Source organism: Dendropsophus ebraccatus, chromosome 15, assembly GCF_027789765.1.
Source record: "Dendropsophus ebraccatus isolate aDenEbr1 chromosome 15, aDenEbr1.pat, whole genome shotgun sequence".
In the NCBI taxonomy this organism is placed as follows: Eukaryota; Metazoa; Chordata; class Amphibia; order Anura; family Hylidae; genus Dendropsophus; species Dendropsophus ebraccatus.
In genome coordinates this window covers 54,444,972-54,458,445 of record NC_091468.1, presented here as the reverse complement: position 1 = coordinate 54,458,445, position 13,474 = coordinate 54,444,972, and the positions used below count along the sequence as shown (strand labels likewise).

General features: G+C 41.3%; 1 protein-coding gene across 1 annotated transcript in view; it reads left to right on the top strand.

The window, feature by feature from the left end:
• Positions 1–13,474, top strand: part of APLF (aprataxin and PNKP like factor) — a 112,212-nt gene that overhangs the window by 40,655 nt on the left and 58,083 nt on the right. The window contains exons 4-5 of the mRNA XM_069955103.1: positions 5,174–5,330; positions 9,901–10,021. Of these exons, the coding sequence (XP_069811204.1) occupies positions 5,174–5,330; positions 9,901–10,021 (278 nt within the window). The remainder of the gene's footprint in view (positions 1–5,173; positions 5,331–9,900; positions 10,022–13,474) is intronic.

Sequence of the window (13,474 nt, the reverse complement as noted above, 5' to 3'; positions counted from 1 at the left end):
CAATAAAAGTGCATTTGAGTAAACAATCTGGTGCTGGGGGATGATTTACATTATATTAATATAATTGGCTTGTGGAGAGTAAAAAGGTTACCAATGCACTGACTGTGCAGGGTGCTATGTGAACAGAAATAAAAGAACAGCGGCACAGATGAAAGGGAAGCCTTGATTTACATTTCAGGGACAGTGTGGATTGCCTGGAGGATGAAGACAGGTTTATAGACTGTATAACAACAACCCTGGTTTATTCATTCTCTGCACTCAGCAGAGCACTGTCCCCTGTCTCTCTTTTATTTGAGATGGACTGAGCCTAACAATAGGCAGTGAACATCAGATTGCAGAAAAGTTAAATTGATAGTAGTTCAAGCAACTCTGTACCCACAATCTGACCCCCCCCCAAAAAAAAAAAAAAAAAATAACAAACAAAAACAAAACAAAAACAACAACAAAAAAAACACATGATCTGTCCTGGGGTCTGTTCGGCAGGTGATGCAGTTATTGTCCTAAAAACAACTTTTAAACTTGCAGCCCTGTGCCAAACTGGCCTGGCCTAGTGTGTCTGTGCCCTAGGTCTGAGCACTGCACATGGGTCTTAATGATTCAGCACATGCGCACTGTTCAGACAAGTGGGAGGAATCCTACCCAGGGACATTCCTAATAATGAAGAGGGGCGGATGGGCGTCGCAGGCCTACGGCACAGACACTCTAGGCCACGCCAATTTGACACAGGGCTGCAAGTTCGTAATAGTAATTTTTTAGGACAATAACTGCATCACCTGCTGAACGGACCCCAGGACAGATCTTGGATTAAAAGCAGCTATCCGACGGTACAAGCAGTTTGGGGAGGGGGGGCAGATTGTGGGTACAGAGTCGCTTAAAATTTGTTCAGTGAAGTGATTTGCAAATATGTTAAAGATCACACAGGCTATAAAATAGAGGGGACTTGTTTGAAACAGTGACCATCTCTCATGAATGACTGATAGATGTAGGAAATTAACATGTCTTATAAGCATATTAGTTGTGATGAATGAACTTGCCGAATGTTTGGGTTTGGCCAAACCTGAATGCTTGGCATTTGACTTTCGTGGCTGGAGATTTTGTATGCACCCCTAGAAAGTCCTGGAAGACATGGATACAGTCATAGGCTATATCCATGTTTTTCTAGCAGCCCGTTTGGCATGTTCGCTTATCACTACTTATAAGGTACCTGAGTATTGTTGTACAGTTGTGTCAGTAATGCACCTTCCATGCATTTGTAATGTTTTCAGAGAAAGGTTTGGGATTGGCTTGCAATAATCAATCATTGTAATGCCGCTGTGGAGGGCTAATCTATATCTACAAAATTTTAAATGTGCCCAATGCTTTTTAAAGGAGAAGTCCGACCAACATTTTTATTAAAGTATTGTATTGCCCCCCAAAAGTTATATAAATCCCCAATATACACTTATTATGGGAAATGCACATAATGTGCTTTTTTCCCTGCACTTACTACTGCATCAAGGCTTCACTTCCTGGATTACATGGTGATGTCACTTCCTGGATAATATGGTGATGTCACTTCCTGGATAAAATGGTGATGTCACTACCCGACTCCCAGAGCTGTGCCGGCTGTGGCTGCACGAGAGGATGATGGCAGAGGGATGCTCAGTGTCCCTCCAGTGCCCTGTGTCCCTCAGTGTCCCCCTGCCATCATCCTCTCCAGCAGCCACAGCCCGCACAGCTCTGGGAGTCGGGTCGTGACATCACCATGTTATCCAGGAAGTGACATCACCATGTTATCCAGGAAGTGACATCACCATGTTATCCAGGAAGTGACATCACCATGTTATCCAGGAAGTGACATCACCATGTTATCCAGGAAGTGACATCACCATGTTATCCAGGAAGTGATATCCCCATGTTATCCAGGAAGTGACATCACCATGTTATCCAGGAAGTGACATCACCGTGTTATCCAGGAAGTGACATCACCATGTTATCCAAGAAGTGAAGCCTTGATGCAGTAGTAAGTGCAGGGAAAATAACACTTTATAAGCATTTCCCGTAATAAGTGTATATTGGTGATTTGTATAACTTTTGGGGGTAATATAATACTTTAATAAAAAATTTCACTGGACTTCTCCTTTAAGAAGTCCTGTATAAATATTTAGATTTTGCAAAACCTCTCTTTATAACTTCCGCTTAGCATAGTCACATAAGTGGAGGCTCAGACCGTCTCTCCGCCAGTGAGTGATCAGCGCTGGATGAGAGAACTTAATTATATCGGAACATTTAATCTTTACTCAAATAGCTCTTGTAGTGTTATATGTAAATCTCTTGTACTTCCATTAATTAAAGGAATCGCTGTGTAACTATTCTCCTTAGTTCAAGAAAACATGTTAATAAGCCGTACACTGGGAGAATTCATCCTTTTCTCATTATACAGTTTTATCTTTTAATTGTAGCATATTGTTGCCTCCGTTTTATTATCGCTAAAGCATATCACAGTTCATCTGCTGGTTTAATAACATAAATGCCAACCAATTTTGACAAAATGCAAGCATTGATTATGCAAGAATGGACTGCTGTCAGTCATTATTTGGTCCAGAAGTTGATTGAGAGCAGCCGGGGAGAATTGCAGAGGTCCTGAAGAAGAAGGTTAAACACTGCAAATATTGACTTGCTGCAATAACTCATTCTAGCTGTCAGTATAAGCTTTTGTTACTCATAATATGATTGCAATTATATTTCTGTATGTGATAAAAACATCTGACAAACACACATAAAAAACAGAGGGCAGCAGATCATGTGAAAATATAATATTTGTGTCATTCTCAAAACTTTTGGCCATGACTCTATATTGTGCTTATGGCTATGCACAGCGGCGCCGCAGAAAACTGACATGTCAGTTTTCTGTGGCCGCTATTCATTGAATAGCGGCCGCAGAAAACCCTGTCAGTTCTCACAATGGAGCGAGCGGCTCCGGCTACACGCTCTATTATGTGCTGTTTGGAGTTCAGATGCGATCATGATCTTTTCTGAGGCCGGCCATTCTGTGACCCGGCCGGTCTCATACTACGTGTGACCATAGCCTATTTATGTGTTTTATGCAGAATACACATATATGCAAACCCAGCTTTAGCCCGTACCTGAGATGGATGTACTGACATTAGAGATGAGCGAACCTCGAGCATGCTCGAGTCTATCCGAACCCGAGCATTCGGCATAGCGGGGGCTGCTGAAGTTGGATAAAGCTCTTAAGCTGTCTGGAAAACATTAATACATGGATATGTTTTCCACATAGCCACAAGTTCAGCAGCCCCCGCTATGCCGAATGCTCGGGTTCGGATAGACTCGGATAGTCTTTGTGTCCAGTACAGGAAGACGTCCAGCTTCACAATTGTTTCCAACCGGAGTGTTACTGTGGAAAGCTATAGGAGAATTTATCAATGGATTCGTCAGAAAACGAGTGCAAAAAAATAATATTTTTAAGTTTTATGTGCAATCATCTCAAATTTTGCCCAGAATCATCTATAAATTCACCCCTAAAATTTATGTATGAAGGAGTCCTTATAACTAAGACAGCCAGGATTATAACAATGTGTAAAATATACAAATTGTTATTGTTCATTTATTAGCCATAGATAGTCCTTTATTGTTTATTATTTCCCAAGGTTTGGGCCATAGACAGTCACTGATTGCTTATTGTGTGATATACTGTATGTTCTGTACATGATTACTGATTGCTTATTGTGTCCTGTTAGTCCCTGCTTAGACCCTCACCGAAGAGAAGTGAGGAGTAGCGCATCTCACTCCCCTCACAGCAATGTTAGTCCGGGCTTCTTTATAAGCTTGAGGCCACTGATAAGCCCCATAGTGAATCAGTAACCCCTTCTATCTCCACAAGCCATTTATAGGGATGTAGTGTAAATCATCCCATTGTGTCAGGCTGTTTAGACAGTACTATGTGATAGGGGTTGGGGTTCTCAGCACTGAGACCCCTGACTGATCAAAGCCTATATATTCAGAATGGATCGACAACGCATGTATATTAAAAGAGAACTTCAATGAAAAAATGCTGGGAGAGGGTGGGGGAAAGCAGCTATACTTAAAGGAGAAGTCCGGTGAAAATATTTATTTAAGTATTGCTTTGCCCCCCCCCCCCCCAAAAGTTATACAGATCCCCAATATAGACTTATTACGGGAAATGCTTATAAAGTGCTTTTTTTCCCTGCACTTACTACTGCATCAAGGCTTCACTTCCTGGATAACATGGTGATGTCACTTCCTGGATAACATGGTGATGTCACTTCCGGGATAACATGGTGATGTCACTTCCTGGATAAAATGGTGATGTCACTTCCTGGATAACATGGTGATGTCACTTCCTGGATAAAATGGTGATGTCACTACCCAACTCCCAGAGCTGTGCGGGCTGTGGCTGCTGGAGAGGATGATGGCAGAGGGATACTCAGTGTCTCTCCAGTGCCCTGTGTCCCTCAGTGTCCTCCTGCCATCCTCCTCTCCAGCAGCCACAGCCTGCACAGCTCTGGGAGTTGGGTAGTGACATCACCATGTTATCCAGGAAGTGACATCACCATGTTATCCAGGAAGTGAAGCCTTGATGCAGTAGTAAGTGCAGGGAACAAAGCACTTTATAGGCATTTCCCGTAATAAGTGTATATTGAGGATTTGTATAACTTTTGGGGGGCAATACAATACTTTAATAAAAAATTTTGCCGGACTTCCCCTTTAACTGTCCCTGTGCCCCTGCCAGCCTACAGTTTCTTTAGGCTTCCTGTGAAGCCACAACCTGGCGGAAAGTACCAGCTCATCCAGTCAGTGACGATATCGGGGTCCCACCTCAGTCTGGCCTGAACTGACTGGCCGAGCTGGCATTCTTTAACTGGGTTGTGTTGTTGCAGGAGCAAAAGCTACAAGAGGTCAGCGGGGGTCTGTGAGCAGTAAGACAGGGCTACAGGGGGACAAGTACAGGGAAGGGTAAGTATAGCTACTTTACCCCACCCCCTTGCCATCACTGGGTTTTTAAATTTTTGCCATGGTTCTCCTTTAACATATATACAGGTTAGCTGCCTATAATTCTTTACAACCATCTTTCCTTTAGGAGATCTTATTGCCATAAAGCTTTCTAGATTTCACTGCTTCTTCGTGAAGGTTTTGTTATGAATTTTTACAGGAATAGTCAAGGACTTGATGAAGAAGGTGAATTAAATAAGAAGTCTCCCTGCTCTCCAATAACTTCTGAGATAAAGGCAAAATCTCCGCTACAACACGAGCCGTCACTATCTGCAGCAAGCAACCCTAAGACTAATGGAAAGATCTGCAGTGATGCGGTATGCTTCTTGTGATATTTTTTACATAACACGTTATTTAGAGGTGCTGTCTCTGGAATAAAACATCTGTCATTTTGTAAGCTTGGATAACCCCATAAGGGGGGGGGGGGGGTGCTTTTCGCAAAGATAATTCCTATCACCATCACAGTGACAAGGAAGGCCTTCACATCCAGCTAGTATATAAAATACTGGGAGATTATTTCAAATATAGTAATTGTACATCATTAAAGTTAACTGTTATTATAAACAGTATACTAATATTACCGGTACTATCACTGCAGATGTCCCAAATAAAAGTTACACTGCCTGATCTAAGTTACCCCTATACTTCTGATTAGGCACTCCACTAGGTGACTATATGCTCAGTATTAGCTTTACAGGTAAATATATATATATTTTTTTAATTTTATTAAAATGTCACAGTTGAAAGCCAGTATTCAGAGTTCAGAGAGGTCAGTGCTGACTTCAGAGGAAGTGGCAGGTGATGTAGCTGTAAATTAACTCTTTGTTGTCCTGTTTTGGTGTCTCATCTCCCTCCACCCCTCCCTTCTCCATAGAAAACCATGAAGACAGGGGGGGGGGCTTCAAACTGCTTTTTCATGATAAAAAATCGTTTTTCCAGCTAATAAACCCAATTACAATATTTCTTAAAATCGCCTGTACTATTGATTTCTGCAAAAAAAAAATAAAAAATTTTAACGACAGTGACACTTTAAGCCTTGAACAATTGTGTTGCTTTTCCTAAGAAATGATTAGTGATGCTATGGTGTCACATACTGCACTAAGGCTACTTTACTTTACTGAACTCTAGGGCTGGGCGGTATACCGCAAAAATACCGATACCGTCACTGGCGTCGGTTAACCGACCTCAACTCTGCCAGGACGGTATCTGCTGTATTTCCCCCCCCCCCCACCCGGCGGCCGCGTGCTCTGGTGCAGGGAGAGAGAGGGGTCCCGCGTGGAGAGGTGAAGGCTGGAAAGCTGATGATCCGATTCACCTCCTGATCCCAGCCAGGACGCACATATACTGCTGCAGAGGAAGGGATGGAAGATCCTGCTGCGGGGGGCTGAAGAGGAAGGCTGGAGATGTGACAGGCTGCACACAGACGGCAGGGTCCCCTCCAGTGAGTGCTTTGTGCTGCTGCTGCCGGGGGCTCACTTCTAGCTTCTCTGGAAGCTGCACGGTGAGCCCTGCCCCCCCTCTCCCGCATATACAGTTGGGGTCAGGTATCGGTCGGCACCACCATGCTCCACTGGCCACCGCACTCTGTACCGCACAGGAATTCTCGGAGCCCCGCAGTGCTGGAAGCGGCCATGTGTGACGCTCAGTCCGGGACACAGATATATGTGCTACATCACTGCGTGACAGGGGCCGAGGATTCCTGTGCGGGAGAGAGAGCGGTGCCCGGGGGAACATGGAGGTGTCGACCTATACCTGACCCCCTGCAGCCACTGAGTGACTGGGGATGGATGGATAGATAGAAGATAGATAGATGATATGATATAGATAGATGATATAGATAGATAGAATATCTATCTATCTCCTATCTATCTATCTCCTATCTATCTATCTATCTCCTATCTATCTCCTGTCTATCTATCATCTATCTATCTATCTCCTATCTATCTATCTATCTATCTATCTATCTCCTGTCTATCTATCATCTATCTATCTATCTCCTATCTATCTCCTATCTATCTCCTATCTATCTCCTATCTATCTATCTCCTATCTATCTATCTCCTATCTATCTCCTATCTATCTATCTCCTATCTATCTATCTATCTATCTATCTATCTATCTCCTGTCTATCTATCATCTATCTATCTATCTATCTCCTATCTATCTCCTATCTATCTATCTATCTATCTATCTATCTATCTATCTATCTATCTATCTCCTATCTATCTCCTATATATCTATCTATCTCCTATCTATCTATCTCCTATCTATCTCCTATCTATCTATCTCCTATCTATCTATCTATCTATCTATCTATCTATCTATCATGTATCTATATCATCTATCTATCTATCTATCATGTATCTATATCATCTATCTATCATGTATCTATCTATCTATCTATCTCCTATCTATCTCCTATATATCTATCTATCTCCTATCTATCTATCTCCTATCTATCTCCTATCTATCTATCTCCTATCTATCTATCTATCTATCTATCATGTATCTATATCATCTATCTATCTATCATGTATCTATATCATCTATCTATCATGTATCTATCTATCTATCTATCTATCTATCTATCTATCTATCATGTATCTATATCATCTATCTATCTATCTATCTATCTATCTATCTATCTCCTCTCTCTATCTCCTATCTATCTGTCTATACATACATACACGCGCACACACACACACACACACACACATATGTGTGTGTGTATGTATAGATAGATAGATAGGAGATAGATAGATGATATAGATACATAGGAGATAGATAGATGATATACGTAGATAGGAGATAGATAGATAGGAGATAGATGATATAGATACACTCTGATGGTAATACAAACGTGAATTTATTACATATAACAATGTGCAGCAAACTTTACAAGTAATATACGATGTTTCGCCGTCTCCTACACCATTTTCAAGTGGCACTTGAAAATGGTGTAGGAGACGCCAAAACGTTGTGTACTACTTGTGAAGTTTGCTTAGTTATATGGAATAAATCCACGTTTGTATTACCATCGGAAAATGGGGTTTTCAAAAGGGGTGTGGCTTTTAAAAGGGGCGTGTCATAATTATCGTTCAATTTATCGTTACCGCGGCTACATGTACGATAAATCGCGATATTCATTTAGGCCATTATCGCCCAGCCCTACTGAACTCCTTTAATGAAGAATATAGAGTCAAGCAGTATCGCTATAAAACATGAGATGTAAACTATTACTTATACCGCCTATTTACTCCCTGCCAGCATCATCTTCTGTTCTACCTTGACTACTAGACTCATCATACTGCGCTGCCTGTATATAAAATTCTGATGATCATTAAGCATTACACACTCTTTTTTCTTCCCGAGTGACCATAATAATTAGAAAATTTGGACGGAGATATACACAATGCAGAAAGTTTAATCCTCTTACTGGAAAAAAATTGTAAAACCTGAAGTCTCTGAGCTGCAAACCAGTACCGCTCATGAAAACTAATCTGACACTACAAGGTTTTAAATAGAAAATGCTGATACTGACACTTTGTGCTGCTTATCAAGGGTCTTGGCTTCTGCACGTCTTATTGCAGATGACTTATTGCCCGTCATCTGCAGTATTTGGTATTACATTTCACCATTATTGTGATGGCATCTTAGCCTGTGCCGTCCTCCACGCTCATCTCATACTGATTTGATTCTCAGCAGGAATCCCTTGGTGTCCATCATTTTTCTCTAGTCCCTTACATTTCTCTAATTTCCATGCATCCTAGGGAGAGGGACTACAGCTGATTTCTTGACAGCTTGAAGTGAAGGCTGGGATACGCGAGCATTGGTGATACAATCCTTCATTTCAACATTAGATAAAATCATCTCTCTGTTTACCAATGACCTTTTATTTTCTCATTTCTGTGGGGCTGTCTTCACACTATCAGTCCCATTTAATCTGAGTAGTCATCAGTTGTCATGTTGTTCTAATACTAAAGAAATCTAAGTCCTAAAAGTTTTTCTTTAGTAAAAGTTTGTTTTCTCTGCCATCTTTTCTTCCATGTTTTCCACCTTCCTCCTAAAATTTTTAGGCTATGTTCACACAACGTCTTTTTTTTGGCCATTTTTTAACGCCATTATAGCAGTTATTTGCATAAATTGGATGTGTTTTGGCCACAAAATGATGGCCGTCCAAGAAAAATGGCTGTGAAATGGGCAAAAAAAAAAAAAAAAATGTGTGAACATAGCCTTAGGCCATGTTCACACAGTGTATGAACGTCTGCCGTGGTTTGACCCAGCTTTTGTCAAGAACCGATGTCTGAGATGCTTACCCGGTCGATGCTGTAGTCTGCAACAACGGCTATTGTTTAACGGTCAAATATACTTTGTGAACATGGCCTTAAGCTGCATTTATTAAATCTCAGGAAATCCTAAACTAAATTTAGACCCACATCCTAAACCTATAAAAGTAGTCGAGTTTTAAATAAGAATGGACTATAGAATCAGACTACACTGTGTCTGTTTGTAGTCTGTAACCATAGAGACACATAGACCTGCACAGGAGAAGCGGTTTATATAATCTCTAGCAGGTCTATGATTGCAAACTACAAACACAAACAAACACAGTGTAGTCTGATTCTATAGTCAGTTCTTGTTTAGTGTGACCCTTCACCAGTGTAACCCTTGTGCATCCAAATTTAGGCTTTATGCCTGAAATATAAGGAATGCCCAGTATTAATGTAAGTGCTGAGGTATTTTTAGCTAATGCCCCCTAGTGCAGTGAAAGTAAAGAAGCAGCTATACTCACCTGCCCCGCTCTCTCCATCTGCTGCTCTGACGTCCTCCCAGTCCCCACTGCCTTCCTCCTGATTTTCTAATTCACTGTTAAATGTTTTTTCAATAGCCCTCTGCTAAAGATGACGCAGAACCAGCAAAACTCGCACAGAGAAAACGTGTTCTTCCAGATTGGATGTTGCAGGGAAACCTTCCAATCCAGGCTCTTCCATCCAATGTTATTACAGCAGGTAGGTTTGCATTTTATTCCGCATTCGGTTATCATCACTAAAGCAGACATTTAGCCGCAGTTCTTGGTAATCGGCACATGCTGGATTCCCTGTAATTATACATGTATATTGTGCACGTGGCGTGTATATATTAGAGAACCTTCACTGCTCGCTGCGATGGTGTTCTCAGTGTTTTGTCGTATTCTAGGAAATGTTGTAGTTCAGTATAATAAGCAGCAGACACCCTGACGTCACATTCATTATGGTACAGATAACAGCACATATATACATGTAAACATCATTATCTTACAGGATTTTCTTGTAGAACTAATAAAGACCATGTTAGCACTATGCTTGATGGGCATAAGGTGTAAGGATTAACAGCTCGCTTACATTCACGTGAATCCTTCACCAAAATGAATGCATGAAAATCTGCTGCAGTATGGAAGAGGACTGCAAGCTGAGATAGCATTCATTTAGCAGGACTACAAAAACATGAACGCATACAGACACAGAAAAGGTTTTAAAACGCTACTGTCCAGCTGAGACATTACGGCTGACAAAACTTGATACGTTTTTTTCACAAAATAATTGAAAATGGTCATTATTGATGTGCACTTATTCCAGTCCACACAGGGACTTAAAGCGACTGTACCCACAATCTGAGCCCCCCCCCCCCAAGCCACTTGTGCCATTGGATAGCTGCTTTTAATCCAAGATCTGTCCTGGGGTCCGTTCGGCAGGTGATGCAGTTATTGTCCTAAAAAACAACTTTTAAACTGGCAGCCCTGTGCCCAACGGCCGGGGCTTAGAATATCTGTGCCCTAACTTTTCACCACCCCTCCGTCCCTCCTCCCCACCCTCTTTATCATTAGGAATGCCACTGCAACCTTTTCTCCATGCTGAACATTGCACAGGTGCCTTAACGATCCAGCCCATGTGCCGTGTTGACACAGGTGGGGAATAGGAGACAATCTGCCTGGAGCATTCCTAATGATGGGGAGGGTCAGAGAGGTTGTGCCAGCCTAATGCATACACAATCTAGGCCACGCCCGTTGGGCACGGGGCTGCCAGTTTAAAAGTTGTTTTTTAGGACAATATCTGCATCACCTGCCTAACGGACCCCAGGACAGATCTTGGATTAAAAGCAGCTATCCAAAGGTAAAAGTGGTTTGAGGGGGGTCAGATTGTGGGTACAGAGTCGCTTTAAAGGGGTACTCCGGACGAGAGGGCTTTTTTTTTTTTTAGCTATGGCTGGGAAGGGGGTGGATAAAGGATATGACGTCCACTTACCTCCCCAGTCCTAGCGCCAGGTCCCATGTCGCGCAGCTCCGCTCTGCTGCACCTGGGCGCTTCTTGGTCTGTGACGTGGCTTGAGACATGATGTTTCCAGCCTGTTCAGCCATTCAACGGCAAAGGCGGGATCCCGGGTCACGTCTCAAGCCGCACCAAAGACCAGGAAGCGGCTAGGCACTGCAGACTGGAGCAATACGATGCACGACCCCAGGAGGTAAGTGGACGTCGGCACCTTCATCCACCCCCTCCCCGGCCATAACTACAAAAAGCCCGCCTGGAGTACCCCTTAAAAGATGTAGCTGATGCCAAGGGTGATACAACTCACTATTTGGCAACCTCTCATAAGAGGATGCCTACATAAATTCCTGGCTTTAATTTTTTCTTATGTACATGTCTGTATAAACCAGCATTATCGGCGCTCTGTTGTAGGGAGTCCTGAGATCTGCACCAGAGGTTATGGTATCTATTATAAGTGCTTACATTTGTTTCAATACACAACTCTTTATATAAACACTCTTTAGGCCTGGATCATCATAGATATAATTATAAATGTCAGATCAGTTGTAAGTGAGTACTTGCAGGCACACTTGTTTTATCCACAAGTTGTGGACAAAAATAATGGAGCTAAATGAGGGAATACGCTAGGGATCTGTAGAGAACTTTGTGTAACCAGAACTTTTGTGTAACCAGCACAATTGAGGTTTGTATCACGGACATTCTCTCTGCAGTTCACATAGTAACATTACCTTTACATTCTAGTTAGTACGACATTTTAATCAACATGTAATTATAAAGTATAGTACAAAACAGGGAAAAAAGACGCCATGGTTTTTTATGCTTTTTGTTTTTTCTAACCAAAGGTCGAAGGGGATCCTCACATTAAATGGACAGTGTCATAGAGAAAAACTTTTGACATATGACAAGGACATTGCCACTACACAGTTCTCCCTTCTTATTGATTGGATGTGACCGATGAAAACTTTAGACAATTTTTTTTCTTAATAAGAGATACCCTTTAAGTTTCTCATTCCTTTTGAATCAACTTCTGTATACCGTAATTCATTTTTTAGCTTAATTTGCTTTCATATTGTCACATTGGGGTGAATTTACTAAGGAGCCTAATGTGTGTGACTCTTCTAATTAGGATTGGTGAATATTTTGTTCCAATATCTTGTGACTGATTTATTAAAATGTAGCACCGCCACAGTAAGTGTGTTTAAGTAAAAAGTCGCAAAAATTGTGCAAGCATATTCACCTGGTACTGACCAGACGTAAGCCTGCACCTGTTTGTACGACTTTTTTAAAAGTCGCAAATGATAAATAGGACGCTAATCCCGGATTATGCAAACTTTTGGGTGAATACTCAAAACAGGCAAAATAAGAAAAAAGTTGCATTTAAAAAATGTTCGCCTGTCGAATATAAATAGAATTAAAAAAAAAAAAATAGGTGAAATATACAATTATTACCTAAAAATAGGCGCAAAGCCCTTGATAAATTTACCCCATTATTCCTTTAACCCTTAGAGGACCGGGCCAATTTAAATTTTTGCGTTTTCGTTTTTTCCTCCTTGAGCTTAAAAGGCCATAGCAGTTGCATTTTTTCACCTAGAAACCCACATGAGCCCTTATTTTTTGCGCCACTAATTGTACTTTGCAATGACCGGCTGAATTTTTTCATAAAGTACACTGCGAAACCTGAAATAAATTCAAAGTGTTGTGAAATTGAAAAAAAAAAAAGAATTTCTTTTATTTTTTTTTTACGCCGTTCGCCCTGGGGTAAAACTGACTTGTTATGCATGTTCATCAAGTTGTTACGGTTACAATGATATGTAACATGTATAACTTTACTTTTATGTGATGGCCTGTAAAAAATTCAGACCATTGTTAACAAATATATGTTCCTTAAAATCTCTCCATTCCCAGGCTTATAGCGCTTTTATCCTTTGGGCTATGGGGCTGTGTCAGGTGTAATTTTTTGCGCCATGATGTTTACTTTCTATCGGTACCTTGATTGCGCATATACGACTTTTTGATCACTTTTTATTACAATTTTTCTGGATTTGATGCGACCAAAAATGTGCAATTTTGCACTTTGGGATTTTTTTGCGCTTACGCGAGATCAGGATTGTGATTAATTAATAGTTTTGGCGATTACGTGCGCGGCGATAACAAACATGT